At 45.0% G+C, this 22,509-nt stretch overlaps 1 protein-coding gene across 4 annotated transcripts in view; it reads right to left on the bottom strand.

Annotated features, from left to right (window-relative positions):
• Positions 1-317: 317 nt before the first annotated feature.
• AASDHPPT (aminoadipate-semialdehyde dehydrogenase-phosphopantetheinyl transferase) overlaps positions 318-22,509 on the bottom strand; it is a 33,885-nt gene continuing 11,693 nt past the window's right edge. For 2 of the 4 annotated variants that reach the window (XM_069759226.1, XM_069759224.1), the window contains exons 3-6: positions 17,537-17,658; positions 17,030-17,191; positions 13,749-13,826; positions 318-3,467 (exon numbers count right to left, since the gene is read on the bottom strand). In XM_069759226.1, coding sequence (XP_069615327.1) covers positions 3,312-3,467; positions 13,749-13,826; positions 17,030-17,191; positions 17,537-17,658 — 518 coding nt within the window. In that variant the 3' untranslated portion in view covers positions 318-3,311. Of the gene's footprint in view, positions 3,468-8,113; positions 8,192-13,748; positions 13,827-17,029; positions 17,192-17,536; positions 17,659-22,509 lie in introns of all 4 variants that reach the window. The other 2 variants (XM_069759222.1, XM_069759223.1) reach the window with 2 other exon arrangements.

Below are 22,509 nucleotides of genomic sequence, written 5' to 3'. Positions count from 1 at the left end.
TAGCCTAAAAATTCATAGCCTACTGCAACTTCAAAGTGAGTCTAATTTCTAGTATAAGAGAGTTACACACACCATTTCCCTTGTCAACGCATATTTTACTCAATACTCTCTTAAGTATTAATGATATGTTATATCTACCTTGTTAATTCTTACAGTTTTATGTGATGGCCTGTCTCCCCTATTTTCATAGGGGTTCTTTCCTTACTCTCTTATCCCTCCCCCTACCCCCCTCCTGGTCTACCCTTCCCAGTTAAAATATAAAACCCAATAAAGCTTTTGGGAAAAAAAAATAAAAAAAAATAAAATAAAGATTATTAAAAAAAAAAAAAACTTTTATTTTGTTTTTATGCTGATTGTAGCTATAAGTTTTCCACATTTCCAAGTTGTACCCATACACTAAAGATGAGAGAATAAATTCTAATGGAATTATACTAGAATTTTAATAAGATCCACATTCACCAAAATGTGTATTTTCTGTAATTACTTCCATCTGGATTCAGTAAATGGTGTTATTTCGCAGAAACATAAGGGTCCATTTAAAAAATAATCCTTATATTCACCTTACCGCTCTGGCTCCTCCGCTCCTCGCTGTAACCTGTCCGGTTCTCGTCGCGTCTTCAGGTCACCGACGCTCCCTTTGAATTTCCTGGGACTCTTCAGCTCATGCACGGAATGTCATGGCGCACCATGTGACATCGTGACCCTTGGCACAAGCTGGCACATAACCTTCCCAGGAAACATCAGTCCAGAAAGTCCAGGCCCAACATGAGAGGCCCAAGGAATTCAATGCGAGTGGTGGCAATCTGAAGATGCAATGAGGACCGGATGAGTGGCGGTGAGGAGGGAGGGGATGGAGAGGAGAGGGGAGTATAATTATTTTACCTTTTTTACATATTACGTTTTATTATGCTCAAGTCTGGAGAGACCCCAGAGCATATTACATTTGCTGAGAATAACTTCTTGAATCTAATTTTCTGGGAAAATCCGCACTAACAGGCTTATTCTAATATTGCCTGATCCACTCATGTCTACCAGATACACATATTTTGGCGATAGACATCTATGGAGAATGACCTAGCACTATCTTGATTAATCTGCCTATGTATGTTGAGGCATAAAATAGTAGATCCAGGAACGAGGATATTGATGACCTATTGAAATCAATTTTAGATCAGTTGGGGGTCCGACAACAGACATCCCTAGATATCAGATGTTAGCAGGTCCCTGGTAGCAGAATTCATTCAGTGCACGGAGCTGGAACAGCACAACTCCATACATTGTGTAGTGGCTGTTCACATGCGGAGGGTCCTGATGACAACTAATCAGTTTTACATGTGAATTTCGTATTGCAATACTGCCACAAAGATGATACCTATATGTTCTTAACTTATTATTTTGATCAGATTATATAAGCCTGTCTGCCAATGACAAGTTGACCTAGCCTAGCGTAAGACATTCTCTATCTGTAGACCTGATAACCGAGGTCTATCACTAGCCCTATATCTGATCCTGTACCTTGGCCCAACTCTAGACCTAACTAGGGTTAGAAAAAGTGTGTGTGTAAAAACTTAAAAGGCAGCTCTTAATAATGAATACAGACAAGCAGATTAAATATAAAATTACCAGCTTCGGCAAACTTCTCCAAGAAAGTTGATTAGAGCCAAGTCAAAGGTACTTCACTTCACCTTGATGCCCCGAAAGAACATATGAGACGCTCTTCCTCACTCGGTAGTCTTCCTCCCCACTGCGCCTTCACAAACTACCTGTACCATTTATTTCCAGTGTTTTATGGCTTTCTCTCCATATCTGGATGGCTGGCCTGTGAGTTGGGATGTCTTCTCAATATGCATGCGTCTTGCATGTACAGAGGTAGTGTACAACAAAGAAAATGTGTTGATCGCTGTGCGTCCAACCTAACCGTAAACCTTGCCCTAACCTAGCTGGGGGGGAAGAATAGTGAGTGAGGAAAAGAGGGTCAGACATATTCTGGTCTCTAATTACAATAAGCAGATTGTTCTTTCCATATAATTAGGGCCAGTAAGTTTTATGTTGTACTCGCCTAAGAAACTGAACAGCCCTATGTTTTGGAATTAGTTTCCATGTGTGGATCCTGCTGAAAACAAACATTAAAGTAGGTGTCTGGTCTTACTTCAAACTTCAGAAATGCCGCACAGTGACGTGTAATGGCATAAAAAGGCTTATCCACTTCAGCGCTTACCTTACCTTGCATGGTGAAACCCCTATCTGGCTAGGAAACAACGGATGGCAAACAAAGGTAACCAGCAGTGTATTTCACAACATTGCAGTATCAGACTTTTTAGACTACCTAAAATGGATGAACAGTCTAAAAATTATCCCTTTTTTTGGGCCAGGGCAAATGAATGCATTGCTGTAGTTTATTCATGCTTCGCACTTTAGGGCCAGAAATGGCAGCTGCATAGTCAAGCACTATGAAACATAGTGGGCAGCCAGGAGGTATACGTTCGTATAGCGTGTATCGCCTAGACTCCCACCTGCCTATTTTCGACATCACTTCAGAATGTAGGCCTTGTAGCTAAGCTTCCATTGTGGCCCCAATTCTAAATGAATGAGGGGATAATCTGGCTCTGACCACAAATTTCAGCACTGCTGAAAACTGATACCATCCCTGTATTTTAATAGTGCGCCTGTACGTGTCCTTTCTGCCGCTGGACATATAATAGACCCTTCTCAGGGCATCTACAATGACCCTTCAGCCATCTGCTCCTTTTTGGAATGGAGCAACCAAAATTCAACAGCATCTCCGACCACCGATGATGGTAACACCAATTCCCATTATCTTATGTTAATGAATTATCGATGATATCCTGGCACCATCACATCCTACCCATTCCAGAAATGAACTCAACGCTTGAAACAAGGCGCACAAAATTTAGCAGCACTTCGGAAGACACTTATCCACAAAATAAGCACCGTTATGAGAAGTTCACAGGGCACACTGGGTGAGATGGGTCCTGTAAGGCCAAGGTCCAGGTGGGCACATGGACCACGGCCATTGGTGCAGCAGGTTGGTGAATAGAGGTGCTGGAAACCATAGATAGACAAGTAGAATACTGGAAACTACAAACAATCAGGCGGACGTCAGGCCACCGCAGACAGGCGGACGTCAGGCCACCGCAGACATGCAGCCTTTAGTCCAAAGGGTCTGCAACAAAATAAATTCAAGGTGGAAACAATTTTGGCTGGCCCATTATGGTGATTTTGTGTCAAATTATGTTCAATTTGACTTTTTTTGTTGTTGTATCAATACACAGAGGAAATAAAAGTTGTCCTCAGGTTACAGTTTTGGCCTTTGCTGTAGAGTTCTGCCGCCGGGGAAATTCTTGTTTGGATTGAAAGTTATCCCAGAAATCCAGATCCTCGGGTGTAATTGGAAGTGAAGATGCCATGAGCTCTTCATAAGTGAGAACTGTGAATAATGTTCCCTCCTGCAGAATAAACAGATGCATTCAATGAAATGTACAGGACAACATCTTCAAGCAGGCAGCCATATGTATTTTAATTATAAAAATTAACCCCTTCCCGACCCATGACGCCACGTAGGCGTCATGAAAGTCGGTGCCAATCCGACCCATGACGCCTATGTGGCGTCATGGAAAGATCGCGTCCCTGCAGGCCGGGTGAAAGGGTTAACTCCCATTTCACCCGATCTGCAGGGACAGGGGCAGTGGTAGTTTAGCCCAGGGGGGGTGGCTTCACCCCCCCGTGGCTACGATCGCTCTGATTGGCTGTTGAAAGTGAAACTGCCAATCAGAGCGATTTGTAATATTTCACCCATTATAACGGGTGAAATATTACAATCCAGCCATGGCCGATGCTGCAATATCATCGGCCATTGCTGGAAATACTAATGTGCCCCCACCCCACCCATCGCCCCCCCAGCCCTCCGATCTGCCGGGTACACTGCCCCGCTCCCCTCCGTCCTGTGCTCCACTCCCCCCCGTGCTCTTGTCCGCTCACCCCCGTGCTCCAATCCACCCCCCCCGTGCTCCGTTCCACCCCCCCCCCATGCTCCGTTCCACCCCCCCAGTGCTCCGTTCCACCCCCCCAGTGCTCCGTTCCACCACCCCCGTGCTCCGATCCCCCCCCCCCCCCCATCATACTTACCGGTCCTGCCGGGGTCCGTCCGTCTTCTCCCTGGGCGCCGCCATCTTCCAAAATTCGTTCAAAGTGCATTTTGATCACTGAGAGATTATATCTCAGTGATCAAAATAAAAAAATAATAAATGACCCCCCCCCTTGTCACCCCCATAGGTAGGGACAATAAAAAAATAAAGAATTTTTTTTTTTCCACTAATGTTAGAATAGGGTTAGGGTTAGTGTTAGAGTTAGGGGTAGGGTTAGGGCTAGGGTTAGGGTTAGGGTTTCGGTATGTGCACACGTATTCTGGTCCTCTGTGGATTTTTCCGCAGAGGATTTGATAAATGCGCAGTGCTAAACCGCTGTGGATTTATCGCGGATTTACCGCGTTTTTTCTGCGCATTTCACTGCGGTTTTACAACTGCGATTTTCTATTGGAGCAGTTGTAAAACCGCTGTGGAATCCGCAGAAAGTGACATGCTGCGGAATGTAAACCGCTGCGTTTCCGTGCAGTTTTTCTGCAGCATGTGTACAGCGATTTTTGTTTCCCATAGGTTTACATTGAACTGTAAACTCATGGGAAACTGCTGTGGATCCGCAGCGTTTTACTCAGCGTGTGCACATACCTTTAGAATTAGGCTATGTGCACACGGTGCGGATTTGGCTGCGGATCCGCAGTGGATTGGCCGCTGCGGATTCGCAGCAGTGTTCCATCAGGTTTACAGTACCATGTAAACCTATGGAAAACCAAATCCGCTGTGCCCATGGTGCGGAAAATACCGCGCGGAAACGCTGCGTTGTATTTTCCGCAGCATGTCAATTCTTTGTGCGGATTCCGCGGCGTTTTACACCTGTTCCTCAATAGGAATCCGCAGGTGAAATCCGCACAAAAAACACTGGAAATCCGCGGAAAATCCGCAGGTAAAACGCAGTGCCTTTTACCCGTGGATTTTTCAAAAATGATGCTGAAAAATCTCACACGAATCCGCAACGTGGGCACATAACCTTAGGGTTAGGGTTGTGGTTAGGGTTGTGATTAGGGTTACGGCTACAGTTGGGATAAGGGTTAGGGGTGTGGTGGGTTAGTGTTGGAGGTAGAATTGAGGGGTTTCCACTGTTTAGGCACATCAGGGGTCTCCAAACGCAACATGGCGCCACCATTGATTCCAGCCAATCTTGTATTCAAAAAGTCAAATGGTGCTCCCTCAATTCCGAGCCCCGACGTGTACCCAAACAGTGGTTTACCCCCACATATGGGATACCAGCATACTCAGGATAAACTGCGCAACAATTACTGGGGTCCAATTTCTCCTGTTACCCTTGGGAAAATAAAAAAATGCTTGCTAAAACATCATTTTTGAGAAAAGAAAAATTATTTTTTATTTTCACGGCTCTGCGTTGTAAACGTCTGTGAAGCACTTGGGGGTTCAAAGAGCTCACCACATATCTAGATAAGTTCCTTGGGGGGTCTAATTTCCAAAATGGGGTCACTTTAGGGGGGTTTCTACTGTTTAGGCACACCAGGGGATCTGCAAACGCAACGTGACGCCTGCAGACCATTCCATCAAAGTCTGCATTTCAAAAGTCACTACTTCCCTTCTGAGCCCCGACGTGTGCCCAAACAGTGGTTTACCCCCACACATGGGGTATCAGCGTACTCAGGAGAAACTGGACAACAACTTTTGGGGTCCAATTTCTCCTGTAACCCTTCGGAAAATAAAAAATTCTGGGCTAAATAATTATTTTTGAGGAAAGAAAACGTATTTATTATTTTCACGGCTCTGCATTATAAACTTCTGTGAAGCACTTGGGGGTTCAAAGTGCTCACCACACATCTAGATAAGTTCCTTTTGGGGTCTAGTTTCCAAAATGGGGTCACTTGTGGGGGGTTTCTACTGTTTAGCCACATCAGGGGCTCTGCAAACGCAACGTGACGCCCGCAGAGCATTCCATCAAAGTCTGCATTTCAAAACGTCACTACTTCACTTCCGAGCCCCAGCATGTGCCCAAATAGTGGTTTACCCCCACATATGGGGTATCAGCGTACTCAGGAGAAACTGGACAACAACTTTTGGAGTGAAATTTCTCCTGTTACCCTTGGGAAAATAAAAAATTGCAGGCTAAAAGATAATTTTTGAGAAAATAATTTTTATTTTTTTTCATGGCTCTGCGTTATAAACTTCTGTGAAGCACTTGGGGGTTCAAAGTCCTCACCACACATCTAGATTAGTTCCTTTGGGGGTCTAGTTTCCAAGATGGGGTCATTTGTGGGGGGATCTCCAATGTTTAGGCATACAGGGGCTCTCCAAACGTGACATGGTGTCCGCTAATGATTGGAGCTAATTTTCCATTTAAAAAGCCAAATGGCGTGCCTTCCCTTCCGAGCCCTGCCGTGCGCCCAAACAGTGGTTTACCCCCACATATGGGGTATCAGCGTACTCAGGACAAACTGGACAAGAACATTTGGGGTCCAATTTCTCCTATTACCCTTGGCAAAATAGGAAATTCCAGGCTAAAAAATCATTTTTGAGGAAAGAAAAATTATTTTTTATTTTCATGGCTCTGCGTTATAAACTTCTGTGAAGCACCTGGGGGTTTAAAGTGCTCAATATGCATCTAGATAAGTTCCTTGGGGGGTCTAATTTCCAAAATGGGGTCACTTGTGGGGGAGCTCCAATGTTTAGGCACACAGGGGCTCTACAAACGCGACATGGTGTCCGCTAACGATGGAGATAATTTTCCATTCAAAAAGTCAAATGGCGCTCCTTCCCTTCCAAGCCTTACCATGTGCCCAAACAGTAATTTACCCCCACATGTGAGGTATCCGTGTACTCAGGAGAAATTGCCCAACAAATTTTAGGATCCATTTTATCCTGTTGCCCATGTGAAAATGAAAAAATTGAGGCTAAAAGAATTTTTTTGTGAAAAAAAAGTACTTTTTCATTTTTACGGATCAATTTGTGAAGCACCTGGGGGTTCAAAGTGCTCACTATGCATCTAGATAAGTTCCTTGGGGCGTCTAGTTTCCAAAATGGGGTCACTTGTGGGGGAGCTCCAATTTTTAGGCACACGGGGGCTCTCCAAACGTGACATGGTGTCCGCTAGAGAGTGGAGCCAATTTTTCATTCAAAAAGTCAAATGGCGCTCCTTCCCTTCCAAGCCCTGCCGTGCGCCCAAACAGTGGTTTACCCCAACATATGAGGTATCAGTGTACTCAGGACAAATTGGACAACAACTTTCGTGGTTCAGTTTCTCCTTTTACCATTGGGAAAATAATAAAATTGTTGCTAAAAGATAATTTTTGTGACTAAAAAGTTAAATGTTCATTTTTTCCTTCCATGTTGCTTCTGCTGCTGTGAAGTACCTGAAGGGTTAATAAACTTCTTGAATGTGGTTTTGAGTACCTTGAGGGGTGCATTTTTTAGAATGGTGTCACTTTTGGGTATTTTCAGCCATATAGACCCCTCAAACTGACTTCAAATGTGAGGTGGTCCCTAAAAAAAAGGGTTTTGTAAATTTCGTTGTAAAAATGAGAAATCGCTGGTCAAATTTTAACCCTTATAACTTCCTAGCAAAAAAAAATTTTGTTTCCAAAATTGTGCTGATGTAAAGTAGACGTGTGGGAAATGTTATTTATTAACTATTTTGTGTCACATATCTCTCTGGTTTAACAGAATAAAAATTCAAAATGTGAAAATTGCGAAATTTTCCAAATTTTCGCCAAATTTCCGTTTTTATCACAAATAAACGCAGACTTTATTGACCTAAATTTACCACTAACATGAAGCCCAATATGTCACGAAAAAACAATCTCAGAACCGCTAGGATCCGTTGAAGCGTTCCTGAGTTATTACCTCATAAAGGGACACTGGTCAGAATTGCAAAAAACTGCAAGGTCTTTAAGGTCAAAATAGGCTAGGTCATGAAGGGGTTAAAGAGTAAAAAAAAAAAAAAAAGGAAGATATAAGAAAAAAGAAGGATTTTTGGTACTCACCATAAGATCCTTCTTGGAGCCGTTATTGGGGAACACAGGTAACCATGGGTGTATGCTGCTGTCGCTAGGAGGTTGACACTAGGCAAAAAAAAGTATTAGCTCATCCTCAGCAGTATACACCCATCGACTGGCACAAAGCTAGTCAATTAGTAAAAAAGCAGTAGTAGAAGCAACAATATCACATTGTGCCCAACATAGGCACAACCCAGGGAGGGTGCTGTGTTCCCTAATGAAGGCTTCAAGAAAGATTTTACGGTGAGTACCAAAAATCCTTCTTTTTTTATTGCTTCATTGGGAGGACACAGGTAACCATGGGACATCCTGAAGCTGAGGGATGGAACAGAATAACTTGGATAAATTAGGTCCAACGGTGGGCGACCGTTGCCTGCTGGACCTTTCTCCCCAGGCCTGCATCAACCAAAAGGCGAGTATGAATGCTATAGAACCTCGCGAACGTATGTAGAGGACCACAGCCACAGCCTTGCAAATGTGAGATGCAGAGGCCTTGTGGCTAACGGCACAGTAACCCGCCCACTGCCCGGGTGGAGATCGCCCTTACACCCGGAGGGGGTTGTCTGTCTTTAACACGATATGCCTCTAGTATAGCCAGGCAAATCCAGCAGGCGATTGTAGATTTGGAAGCAGGAAGACCCTTACGAAAACCCTCAGGGATGACGAACAAGGCGTCAGAGTGTTAGAAAAAGCGGTTCTTGAAAGGTAGAAACGTAGGGCTCTGACCAGGTCCAGCTTGTGAAGAAACTTTTCAAGGGGATGAACTCGAGATGGGCAGAAAGAATTAGAATCTTCTAATGGATGTGATGGCTACCAAAAAGGCAACCTTCCAGGAGAGAAAGGAAAACTAAATGTCCTGAATGGGTTCGAAAGGAGGTTGCTAGATTAAGATACAACAGGGTCTACCAGAGGACGATACAGAGGTGCCAGGCGAGCAACTCCCTGGAGGAAGGTCTTGACCTGGGGACGAGAAGCCAAATTTTGTTGACAAAAAATTGAAAGCACGAAGACCTGACCCTTAAGGGTACTGAGAGAAAGCCCAGAGTCAAGGCCTGACTGGAGAAAAATAAGGATGGGTGGACAGGTATAAAAGACATAGGAGCTGAGTGGTTGTCTTCACATCAACGAAAAAAAAAGGCCATCTAATACCAATGATAAATACGTGAGGATGTGGCCTTTTTGCGGTTATCATGGTCTGTACAATGTGGGATGATAAACCTACTTCCCTCAGAATAACGGCTTTAATGGCTATACCATTAAATTCAGAGACTGAGAACTCCGGTGGAAGAGGGGACCTTGTGAGAGTAGGTCTGGACGGTCTGGAAGTTTCCAGGGAAAGTCTGCAAGCAAATTGACTAACTCTGCACAACAAGCCCTTCTGGGCCTGTCTGGGGCCACCAGGATTATTTTAACTCCCTCCGCTTTGATTTTCTAGAGGAGTCTCAGGATAAACAGGAGAGGAGGAAAGAGGTAAGGAAGCTGAAATTGAGACCATGGAAAGACCAGGGAGTTGTAGCCTAACGCCAGTAGGTCGCAAGACCTGGCTACAAAGTGAGGCACCTTGTGATTCATCTGTGACGCCATTAGGTCTGACAGTTTTGGTCAAAGACAATGTGGTTAAGGGACCACTTTCATGAGGAGAGACCCTGATAACTTAGGAAGTAGGAGGCCCAATTGTTCACCCTTGGGTTGTGCACTGCAGATATTGCTGGGACATGGTGCTCTGCCAAAAACAGAAACTTCGATATCTCCATCATAACGGACTTGATGCGCATTCTGCCCTAGTTATTTATGTGTGGCATGGCTGTAGTGTTGTCTGACTTGAACGCAAACTGGATATCCTGCAAGAAGATCCTGCCAGTGGAGAAGGGAGATGTAGATTGCTCTGATTTCCAGTAGATTGATCGGAAGGGAGGCCTCCGGAAAATTCCAGCAACCCTTGACTGTGTGATGAAGGAAGACTGTCGATAAAATACCTTGTCAGAGAGTTTTGCCCAGGGGAAACAGACTTGGCTACCCAGGTGAAAGCGAATGTGGGGAAGAGGGTAGCGCCTGCAGCCTCTAAGGCTGACTAGGCTAGTGAGTCGATCTGCCTGTCGGAGGAGTCCTTGAAAAAGGCACCATAAGGCAGAGACAGAACCGTTTTAGTGGATAGGCAGGAGACTGGCGGATCTACGGCCGGCGACTTTGTTTGTTTGTTAATGAGGTCCGAACTAAAGGGATATAGCATATCCAATTGTTTTCTACCAGAAAAGAGCTTTGTCGGATGTTTCCAAGGTTTAGTAAAGATTCCATCAAACTCCTTGTGATTGGAAAGTGTCCGGGGAGGGAGTTTTACCCTTTTGAATGAGACGGAGTGATCATGGGGGGTAAACCTCATCCTCCTTAATATTAAAACCTTGTTAACGGCTAATATGAGGCTGTCGAACACATCCTGAAGCTTGGAGGTCTGATCCATGTCAAGCTCAAAGTCTGACTGGGACTCAGGTTTGGACCCCCAGGATACCTCAGGGGAGGCATGGGATACCGAGGGCATGCTGAATGAAGTAGACTGTGATGGAGAGCTGGATGAGGAGCTGCAGTAAACCCGCTTTTCGATTTAATCCTTGATCTGCTCTCCTGAGGGTGGTGTTGAGGTGCCTGCGAATCGTCCTGATAATAAATGTATGGAGCAATGGTTCCTGTAGACAAGTTAAGTAAGCATTCTAGGGCCTGCACCAGAGACTGACAGCCTGGCTGCGTCAGAAATTGATTGAAAGATATCAACAGTCTGCTCTGGGGGAGGGGTTGTGCTCTTGTCTCGAGAGGCTCCAGAGATGCTGGCATGGTGGAAAGGGTGCAGGTCTGGCAGAAGGCCTATGACTGGCCTGAGGGCCACTTCTTTTTGCAGAGGGCACAGGTGTAGTAAATGACAGTCAGGAAGGGACGGGAGTGTGGCGCCCTAGGTGTGGTCATATGTGAGGGGCTGAGGCTAATGCTGCGGAAGGCAAAGCCTCTGAAAAAAAGAAAAGAAAAAGATGCAGCCTGAACAGAGCCTACCCGGTCCTGAAGAGGAAGGCCTTGTCATGGCTGATCTGCTGGAGCTGCAGACAGAGAGTAGAGTTGCTGTGACCCCTGAGCTGAGGCTGGGAGCTGCAGAGACAGAGCCGGAGTGCAAGAGAAGCAGGGGGTGGTCCCAGGCAATGCCCACTGCAAGATCCTACAGAAATGAGCCTGTAGATCCTATAGGCAAAAAATATGGAGCATGCGGGGTCTCGCCAGCTGATTGGGTGGCCCGCTGAGGGCGTGGAATTTTCCAGTAGCAGAGCCCTGTGAGAGGCCAGAAAAGCGAGCGAGGACACGGGAGGGGGTGTGGACCAATCACCAGAGAAGGAGAGACCAACTCTCTCATAGGGGGGGAAAAAAAAAAAAAACGCAACAGCAGGAAGCCACTCACTGATTGGCTGCGGCGCCTGGAAAAAAGGGGAGTGCCCAAAGTGAAGGCCCTAGGTCGGGGACTGAATTTGTCACGCTCGGACACAAATAAGTCCAGTGGATGACACAGGATTCAACAACGGCGGGATGGAAAAGAGGGAGAAAGGCACTAACAAAAGGAAGCGAGGGATGGGACACCTCCTGACACCAACCTGTGTCTGTCCCTAAGCTCCCCTTAACGCCCTATGTGGGTCCTTCCTCCCCCCGTCTGCGTCACATGCCTAGTCCCTGATTGTTACCTCAATATATCCTGGCTAGTGCACTGGCCGGCACAGACGCTAGCCTCACTATTGCAGATGATTAAACATAGGGGAAGAGATAAACACCGGACAAAGAAAGAAGGAACAAAATACTCAGCTTCATGCTCTGCTGGTAAGCTCCAAGTAGTAGAGAATACGGCACCAGGAATCTGCAGTCTCACAGTTGCAGCAACACCAAGGTCACAGGAGAGCTCCAAACCGCTGGCTGATCTGCATGGAACTCTATTACTGAAGATAAGCTGATGAGTCATGTGACCATTTAAAGGAACGTTGGAGAGGTTACCAACCAACACCAGCTGATCATCCTAAAAAAAAGCTGCCAGCAAGAGACCGACATTAACTCTGGCTGGACCAAAATGAAAAAAACATGTAAATTACTACAGAACCAGAGCTGCCATGAATCGCATAATGAATGGTGACAAAGTTAAGAAGCCATGGAGCTTCTATCGTGGCGCCTTGGAGTGCCATAGGCTCCACCGGTACACCCCCACTGCCATGCGGAGGGACTGTGGAAGATGGACAATTCCAGAAATGTGAGTCCCGATGCCTTCTTCACGTATATGAAAATGGCACCAGGAGTCCCTGGTGAGGAGGGGGGTGTCACTAGGAGATAACATGCTTGTTTCCGCTTTGTCTGGTCCTGGATGGTGCAGAAGACAATGTCAACCCCTAAAAAGGGGGAGGGCCACTAGCAAGTGACCACTGTCTTCATCACGGCCCGCTCCAAGGAGAAGGCAGGAAACAGGATAGGACCAACCACCTGGAATCGACCTGAAACACCCTGAGGTGACGGGATAAAGTCCTGCTGAGCGGATCCGAGAGTAGACTATGTGGGCGACACCACACTGTTCTCTTGGTCGCTCGTGTGTGGGAAAGCAGGGTGAGAAATTACACCCTGTTACCTTGTAGAAGAGAACCTCAGTGAAAAAGGGGAAAAGATTAGTAAATCACAACAGGGTGACCTGAAAAGGAAAAGACAGAACAGGAATCAGATCCAGGGCTGCCTCCTACAGACACTAAGCTTAAAATTACGACCTTTGTGCCGGTCAGAGGGTGTACACGGCTGAGGAGGAGCTCATTTCATTTATTGCCTAGAGTCAGACTCCTGACGACAGCCGCATACACCCATGGTTACCGGTGTCCCCCAAAGAAGCGTTAAAGAAGGTCACTTAACAAGAAATACCTCAGAGAAGGAACCTATAAGAATCCTAAGAATTTTATTCATCTACCGTACTTCTAAGTGTGAATGTAAACATACATTTCAGTAGACCAACATTTCGGATTTTAAAATATTTTTTCAAGCTGGTGTTATAAAGTATTCTAATTTACTGAGATAATGACTTTTGGGTTTTCATTGGCTGAAAGCCATAATCATCATTACCGGAAATAAACACGTGAAATAGATCACTCTGTAATGACTCTATATAATATGAATTCCACTTTTTATTTTGAAGAACTGAAATAAATTAACTTTTTGGTGATATTCTAATTTTGTAACATGCAACTGTATGTAATGTATCCAATAAAGGGAAAAGTAGGAGCAAAGGAATGTATAACAATGGAATAAAGATTATTAGTAAATATATAGAAATAATAAATACATAGTAATAGGGAGAGGTCAGACTAAAATATTCCATAAAATAAAGATGGTAATGATGACCCATGATCGGACCCAGAATCACTGATGTAGAAGGAAAAAAAAAAAAAAACCTCCGCCTTTTACTGGATACATTACATATATTATTGTCATTGTCCCATTGGAGAATTCTTTTCATTCTCCAAACCGCTTAATTTGCTTACAATTTTGGAGTCACCTACTGATATTTTGTGATGTCTCAGAACAATCCAATAAATTATACTGTAATATAAGAGGAAAGTTCCTACTGCACCTGTGATTGGGGGGGCTTATTTGTGTCTTTGCCCCCTAAAGCTACAGCCACGTGATGTTTTTCATCCAGGAGCGCTTCCTGCAAAACATGAACAAGACTGATCCTAAATACAATGATCTCGGACGTCATATAAATGGACCGGTAAAATTGTCATTTAGAGGTCTAGACTTGTGAATGGAGATGGGCGAACCCGAGCAGTAAAGTTTGGTGTCTGTATCGAACACCTACTGTTCGGGAAAGTACTTCACCAGGAGGTCAGTGTTACTGTTCGGGTGTTCGTCCTGCTGTCATGTGCTTGGCAGCGCGGCAAACACCGCTTCTGATCGGTGGTGAAATCATCCCCGACGGTCAGAGAGCCGCGGTTCCCACGCTGTCAAAAGACAGCATGAGCCTGCAGCTGTGATGGGAGGTATTAAGTTTTTCTACGGTCACTAGTGTCCGCTGATGGGACTACCGCTCAATTTATCCGACACCTGCAGCCGCTAATAACAGTGAGAGCAGGAGCGGTGGATGGAAGTGTTCATCAGACGCTCCTGCGCTGTAAATAAATAATATATAAAAAAAAAAAAAACCTGAGTGGGTTCCCCAGTATTTTTGATAACCAGCCAGGTAAAACTCACAGCTGGGGGCTGCAACCCTCAACTGTCAGCTTCAACAAGGCTGGTTATCAAGAATAGAGGGTGTGAAGATCTGAGGTTGTGATAATCACCTATGCGTGTTAACGATGCAACTATTTGGATTCATAAATCCATGGTTGCACAACAAATCCATGTAGATGGCCAACATACAATGTCCTCAGTTCACAAGTTTCCCATCTGAGATCTCCAAAACTCCATAGTCCATCCATCCATCCCAGCTCGGATCTTCTCACATCGAAATCACTCCAACCACTGCCTGATTAAACCCCGTGTCAATTTCTTCCTCCCCCTTAAACATTATTCTTTAGCTCACAGAACAAAGCATATTCCATCACCTGAGGCTGATGTGAGACCCCTGTGGTGAGGGCTTCCCTGGGTCCATTATTCCCATCCACAAAATGGGCCCAGGAGTGGGAGTATAATGGTGTGAAATCGGTCTTAAAATGTAGAGTAACCTTGGGAGAATCATCATCTTGTAAACTGTTACTCTCCCCATCCAAGATGTATTAATTTTGATATTTGTTTAATAAAGATTGAATTTCTTTGAAAATTTCCAGAAAGTTAACTTCTGCAATAACGTTTAAAGGTTTTTTTTGATTGCTATCCCTAAAGAGGATTTTTTTTCGTCTTCCCATGAAAATGGAAATAATATATATATTATACATATACACACACGATTAAAAACTGACTAGCTGAATCCCTCTAAGCGCTATGTAGAACCAGGAGGTCAATTTTCCCTGCACAAATCATCAGTCACTGCAAAAGTCAATGGCAATAGGGGGGCGGGAGCAGCTGGGTCAGAAGTTGAAGAGGGGATTGATAAATGCAGGAAAGAGACTTCCTGTTTCTACACAGAGCAAAGAAAAGAGAAGAATTAGATGGGTAGAAAGGCAAAATGATCAATTGTAAAGTACACAGTGCTATATAATACGATTGCAATATATTAAGAGGAGAAAAAGTTTGATGGGAGTAGGGCTTCTTAAGCTCACAATAATATTTCAAAATAACAAATGCATGTCTTTGTGGCCATATATATGTGAAACCTCAGATTAAACCCCCCCCCCCCCAAAAAAAAAAAAAAAAAAAAATTATAAATATTTATAAATTTATAAATAAATTTATAAATATTTATTTAATTTTATAAATAAACTCCTGAAACCACAGGAGAAGCCATCAACTGAGCTCTGAACTGGCAGCTCCTGAAACCACAGGAGAAGCCATCAACTGAGCTCTGAACTGGCAGCTCCTGAAACCACAGGAGAAGCCATCAACTGAGCTCTGAACTGGCAGTTCCTGAAACCACAGGAGAAGCCATCAACTGAGCTCTGAACTGGCAGTTCCTGAAACCACAGGGGAAGCCATCAACTGAGCTCTGAACTGGTAGCTCCTGAAATCACAGGAGAAGCCATCGACTATATATATATCCCAAAGCTACTCTACAAAGAGATGAAAAAGTGAGAATCCTCCGGCTTCAGGAGCTGCCACTTCAGAGGTCAGTTGATGGCTTCTCCTGTGATTTCAGGAGCTGCCAGTTCAGAGCTCAGTTGATGGCTTCTCCTCCGGCTTCAGGAGCTGCCACTTCAGAGCTCAGTTGATGGCTTCTTCTGTGATTTCAGGAGCTGCCAGTTCAGAGCTCAGTTGATGGCTTCTCCTGTGATTTCAGGAGCTGCCAGTTCAGAGCTCAGTTGATGGCTTCTCCTGTGATTTCAGGAGCTGCCAGTTCAGAGCTCAGTTGATGGCTTCTCCTCCGGCTTCAGGAGCTGCCACTTCAGAGCTCAGTTGATGGCTTCTCCTGTGGTTTCAGGAGCTGCCAGTTCAGAGCTCAGTCGATGGCTTCTCCTGTGGTTTCAGGAGCTGCCAGTTCAGAGCTCAGTTGATGGCTTCTCCTGTGGTTTCAGGAACTGCCAGTTCAGAGCTCAGTTGATGGCTTCTCCTCCGGCTTCAGGAGCTGCCACTTCAGAGCTCAGTCGATGGCTTCTCCTGTGGTTTCAGGAGCTGCCAGTTCAGAGCTCAGTTGATGGCTTCTCCTGTGATTTCAGGAACTGCCAGTTCAGAGCTCAGTTGATGGCTTCTCCTGTGATTTCAGGAGCTGCCAGTTCAGAGCTCAGTTGATGGCTTCTCCTCCGGCTTCAGGAGCTGCCACTTCAGAGCTCTGTTGATGGTTTTTCCTTTAGGTTGGTTTCTCCTACCTCTATCTTGTCTCAATTATGTAGCCTGTGAAATTGTGATTACTTTTTGGGGGAGGAAATAACGTTTGAATTCTCAATAAGAATTTGTAAATGGCTGCTTGTGAATAATTACAAGCACCGACCTCTCATGAAGATAAATAACATAGGATGTGATATGACCAGCACTCAGCAGCTTCTCCTCACCATGATTTTTTACTGAAATGCTGTCGTGTTTATAAGTGATACATACATGAGAGAAAATGACCAGATGCCTGATTGTTGCTGTCCATGGTCTGGATACCAAGAATCAAATGATACTCTATTTGTAGATGTGTCACAATCCGATTAATATTTCACTGCCGCTCCATCACCTTCACCCACAAGCCCGCCCAGACAAATCAGCACCAGAAATCGGATGTAATACAGCAAATTGGGCATCCATTAATAATACCATAGCGAGGCGGTGTACTCTTACCTCGAAGGACCAATCTTCATCTTCATCATCATCGAGCCGCATCTTGGTCTGTGTGTAAACCTTTCCAAGTTCCATGTGTACGGGCGACACCTCAAATTCTATTCTTTGCAGGTTGAAGCCGAGGCCGACCCCTATGGCTTTTGTAAAGCTTTCCTTCAATGCCTGAAATCACAAACGCCCACAATAACCCAACACTGAATTCTGTAGAAACTACAGAAACCTATGTATTTATTTTAAGGTTTCTTCATTTTTTTTTACGTCACTATGGATAGGAGATCTAAAGCTGTGATCCCATGAGTCTCCCTATAACTGCGTAGATTCCATAGTTGTAATGTACCGAGGCATCTAAAGGGCTTAGACTTGTGTGACTGGACAATACGGTAATAGGAATTTAGAGGGAAAGTCCATGTAAGTGACCTGTAACTTCAGTGCCATCAATCACATGTAAAACACATAAAACCACCTTTACAATTTGCAGTCAGCTCCCATTCTGCAGCCATGATTTACCCAGTGCCGGTAGAACATGTCGAGCTGCGCCCCATCACTGCCCGCATGCTTTATAGAGCGCCACTCTCTTTCTGTGAACTGGCGGTGCATGATACGGAAGAACTCTTCTGTGGAGCCGCTGCCTGAAAAATGGCAAAAGGCAAATGGTAGAATAGGTGCGGATAGCGTCAGAGGGTTAAAGCAAGAGCGAGTATACACAAGTATAATAGTGGGGCTCACGGCATTGGTTTTTCTATTTTACATCAAATCAATAGTTTCACGATGATGGTGGCAATAGTAGGACCGCAAAAAAATGCCAAAGACATAATTTTATGTCTGAAGACGGTTGCTTGCTGTAGTTTTGATAAAAATCGATGGTTTTATCACCAGGAGATTATCACTAGAGGACTAGTAAACCTGCTGCCATGTAGTCCTCCATATTCATGAGCTCTGTATAACCCCGCCCCTGATTGGCAGCTGTGTGCACGTGCAAATAAGTGGTGTAAGCGGGGCTATACAGAGCTCAGCATTTAAAGAACGGTTACATATGCAGCACAAATACGTTTTTAATCAAAACTGCAACAAATAGCACAATAATTGACACACTGCTGGAATGAGAGTCTCTGCCCCTATATCATGCTGCTTTCAGACGTGGCAGAAAAAAAACCCGGTGACAGGAAAGCAAACATAGGTCATCTGAGCGCTGTACAATTTTTCCATGGACCCATTAGACTTGCATTTGAAAGACCGATCAGAGACTGAAAATCAGACAGGTCTCCATTCTTTTCTGCGGACCACACTTTCCAGAGAAACTATATGGACAAGTGACCAGCCCCACATAGAACTGGTACCTATTATCAGTGAAAAGCACGAGTAGAACTTCCATGTGAAAAACTGTTGTCTGAATGAGGCTTTAACCCCTTCATGACCCAGCCTATTTTGACCTTAAAGACCTTGCCGTTTTTTGCAATTCTGACCAGTGTCCCTTTATGAGGTAATAACTCAGGAACGCTTCAACGGATCCTAGCGGTTCTGAGATTGTTTTTTCGTGACATATTGGGCTTCATGTTAGTGGTAAATTTAGGTCAATAAATTCTGCGTTTATTTGTGATAAAAACGGAAATTTGGCGAAAATTTTGAAAATTTCACAATTTTCACATTTTGAATTTTTATTCTGTTAAACCAGAGAGTTATGTGACACAAAATAGTTAATAAATAACATTTCCCACACGTCTACTTTACATCAGCACAATTTTGGAAACAAAATTTTTTTTTGTTAGGAAGTTATAAGGGTTAAAATTTGACCAGCGATTTCTCATTTTTACAACGAAATTTACAAAACCATTTTTTTTAGGGACCACCTCACATTTGAAGTCAGTTTGAGGGGTCTATATGGCTGAAAATACCCAAAAGTGACACCATTCTAAAAAATGCACCCCTCAAGGTACTCAAAACCACATTCAAGAAGTTTATTAACCCTTCAGGTGCTTCACAGCAGCAGAAGCAACATGGAAGGAAAAAATGAACATTTAACTTTTTAGTCACAAAAATTATCTTTTAGCAACAATTTTTTTATTTTCCCAATGGTAAAAGGAGAAACTGAACCACGAAAGTTGTTGTCCAATTTGTCCTGAGTACACTGATACCTCATATGTGGGGGTAAACCACTGTTTGGGCGCACGGCAGGGCTTGGAAGGGAAGGAGCGCCATTTGACTTTTTGAATTAAAAATTGGCTCCACTCTCTAGCGGACACCATGTCACGTTTGGAGAGCCCCCGTGTGCCTATAAATTGGAGCTCCCCCACAAGTGACCCCATTTTGGAAACTAGACGCCCCAAGGAACTTATCTAGATGCATAGTGAGCACTTTGAACCCCCAGGTGCTTCACAAATTGATCCGTAAAAATGAAAAAGTACTTTTTTTTCACAAAACAATTCTTTTAGCCTCAATTTTTTCATTTTCACATGGGCAACAGGATAAAATGGATCCTAAAATATGTTGGGCAATTTCTCCTGAGTACACCGATACCTCACATGTGGGGGTAAACCACTGTTTGGGCACATGGTAAGGCTCGGAAGGGAAAGCGCGCCATTTGACTTTTTGAATGGAAAATTAGCTCCAATTGTTAGCGGACACCATGTCGCGTTAGAAGAGCCCCTGTGTGCTTAAACATTGGCGCTCCCCCACAAGTGACCCCATTTTGGAAACTAGACCCCCAAAGGAACCAATCTAGATGTGTGGTGAGGACTTTGAACCCCCAAGTACTTCACAGAAGTTTATAATGCAGAGCCATGAAAATAAAAAATAAAAATTATTTTCTCAAAAATGATCTTTTAGCCCAGAATTTTTTATTTTCCCAAGGGTTACAGGAGAAATTGGACCCCAAAAGTTGTTGTCCAGTTTCTCCTGAGTACGCTGATACCCCATGTGTGGGGGTAAACCACTGTTTGGGCACACGTCGGGGCTCAGAAGTGAAGTAGTGACGTTTTGAAATGCAGACTTTGATGGAATGGTCTGCGGGCGTCACGTTGCGTTTGCAGAGCCCCTGGTGTGCCTAAAAACAGTAGAAACCCCCCACAAGTGACCCCATTTTAGAAACTAGACCCCCCAAGGAACTTATCTAGATATGTGGTGAGCACTTTGAACCCCCAAGTGCTTCACAGAAGTTTACAACGCAGAGCCGTGAAAATAAAAAATCCTTTTTCTTTCCTCAAAAATGATGTTTTAGCAAGCAATTTTTTATTTTCTCAAGGGTAACAGGAGAAATTGGACCCCAGTAATTGTTGCGCAGTTTATCCTGAGTATGCTGGTACCCCATATGTGGGGGTAAACCACTGTTTGGGCACACGTCGGGGCTCGGAAGTGAGGGAGCACCATTTGACTTTTTGAATACAAGATTGGCTGGAATCAATGGTGGCGCCATGTTGCGTTTGGAGACCCCTGATGTGCCTAAACAGTGGAAACCCCTCAATTCTACCTCCAACACTAACCCCAACACACCCCTAACCCTAATCCCAACTGTAGCCATAACCTTAATTACAACCCTAACCCCAACACACCCCTAACCACAACCCTAATTCCAACCCTAACCCTAAGGCTATGTGTCCACGTTCAGGATTGCATCAGGATTTGGTCAGGATTTTATGTCAGTATTTGTAAGCCAAAACCAGGAGTGGAACAATTAGAGGAAAAGTATAATAGAAACATATGCTCCACTTCTGCATTTATCACCCACTCCTGGTTTTGGCTTACAAATACTGACATAAAATCCTGATGCAATCCTGAACGTGGACACATACCCTAAGGCTATGTGCCCACGTTGCGGATTCGTGTTAGATTTTTCAGCATCATTTTTGAAAAATCCGCGGGTAAAAGGCACTGCGTTTTACCTGCGGATTTTCCGCGGATTTCCAGTGTTTATGCGGATTTCATCTGCGGATTCCGCACAGTATTTTCCGCACCATGGGCACAGCGGATTTGGTTTTCCATAGGTTTACTTGGTACTGTAAACCTGATGGAACACTGCTGCGAATCCGCAGCGGCCAATCCGATGCGGATCCACAGCCAAATCCGCACTGTGTGCACATAGCCTAATTCTAAAGGTATGTGCACACGCTGCGGAAAACGCTGCGGATCCGCAGCAGTTTCCCATGAGTTTACAGTTCAATGTAAACCTATGGGAAACAAAAATCGCTGTACACATGCTGCAGAAAGACTGCACGGAAACACAGCAGTTTACATTCCGCAGCATGTCACTTCTTTCTGCGGATTCCGCAGCGGTTTTACAACTGCTCCAATAGAAAACCGCAGTTGTAAAACCGCAGTGAAATGCGCAGAAAAAACATGGTAAATCCGCAGCGGTTTAGCACTGCGGATTTATCAAATCCGCAGCGGAAAAATCCGCAGAGGACCAGAATATGTGTGCACATACCAAAACCCTAACCCTAGCCCTAACCCTAGCTCTAACCCTAACCCTAGCTCTAACCCTAACCCTATTCTAACATTAGTGGAAAAAAAAAAATTCTTTATTTTTTTTATTGTCCCTACCTATGGGGGTGACAAAGGGGGGGGTAATTTATCATTTTTTAATTTTGATCACTGGGATAGATTATAGCTCAGTGATCAAAATGCACTTTGAACTAATCTGCCGGCCGGCAGATTCGGCGGGCGCACTGCGCATGCGCCCGCCATTTTAAAAGATGGCGGCGCCCAGGGAGAAGACGGACGGACCCCGGCAGGATCGGTAAGTATGATGGGGTGGGGGATCGGAGCATGGGGGGGGGGGGTGGATCGGAACGCGGGAGGGGTGGAACGGAGCACGGGGGGGGGGAGGGGTGGAACGGAGCACAGGGGGGGGGGGGGGGGGTGGTGATTGGAGCACCGGACAAGAGCACGGGGGGGGGGGGGGGGGGGGGGGAGCAGAGCACAGGACGGAGGGGAGCGGGGCAGTGTACCGGACAGATCGGAGGGCTGGGGGGGGGGGCGATCGGTGGGGTGGGGTGGGGGCACATTAGTATTTCCAGCCATGGCCGATGATATTGCAGCATCGGCCATGGCTGGATTGTAATATTTCACCCGTTATAATAGGTGAAATATTACAAATCGCTCTGATTGGCTGTTGAAAGTGAAACTGCCAATCAGAGCTATCGTAGCCACGGGTGGGTGAAGCCACCCCTCCTGGGCTAAACTACCACTCCCCCTGTCCCTGCAGATCGGGTGAAATGGGAGTTAACCCTTTCACCTGGCCTGCAGGGACGCGATCTTTCCATGACGCCACATAGGCGTCATGGGTCGGATTGGCACCGACTTTCATGACGCCTACGTGGCGTCATGGGTCGGGAAGGGGTTAAACATAAAAGGCAATAACACATCCAGCGATTGATCCTCCCGCCCATCAGGCGGCGCAATCCTCGCCCCCCACTCTGTAACATTACAGGGTCTCCACTTCGTGCCCGAGTTGCTGCGTTTCCTTCCACTTCTTAGTATCACTCACA

Source organism: Ranitomeya imitator, chromosome 3 (genome assembly GCF_032444005.1).
Source record: "Ranitomeya imitator isolate aRanImi1 chromosome 3, aRanImi1.pri, whole genome shotgun sequence".
NCBI lineage: Eukaryota > Metazoa > Chordata > Amphibia > Anura > Dendrobatidae > Ranitomeya > Ranitomeya imitator.
Note: the sequence above shows the minus strand (reverse complement) of the source record. Positions and strands in the feature narration are given on the sequence as shown.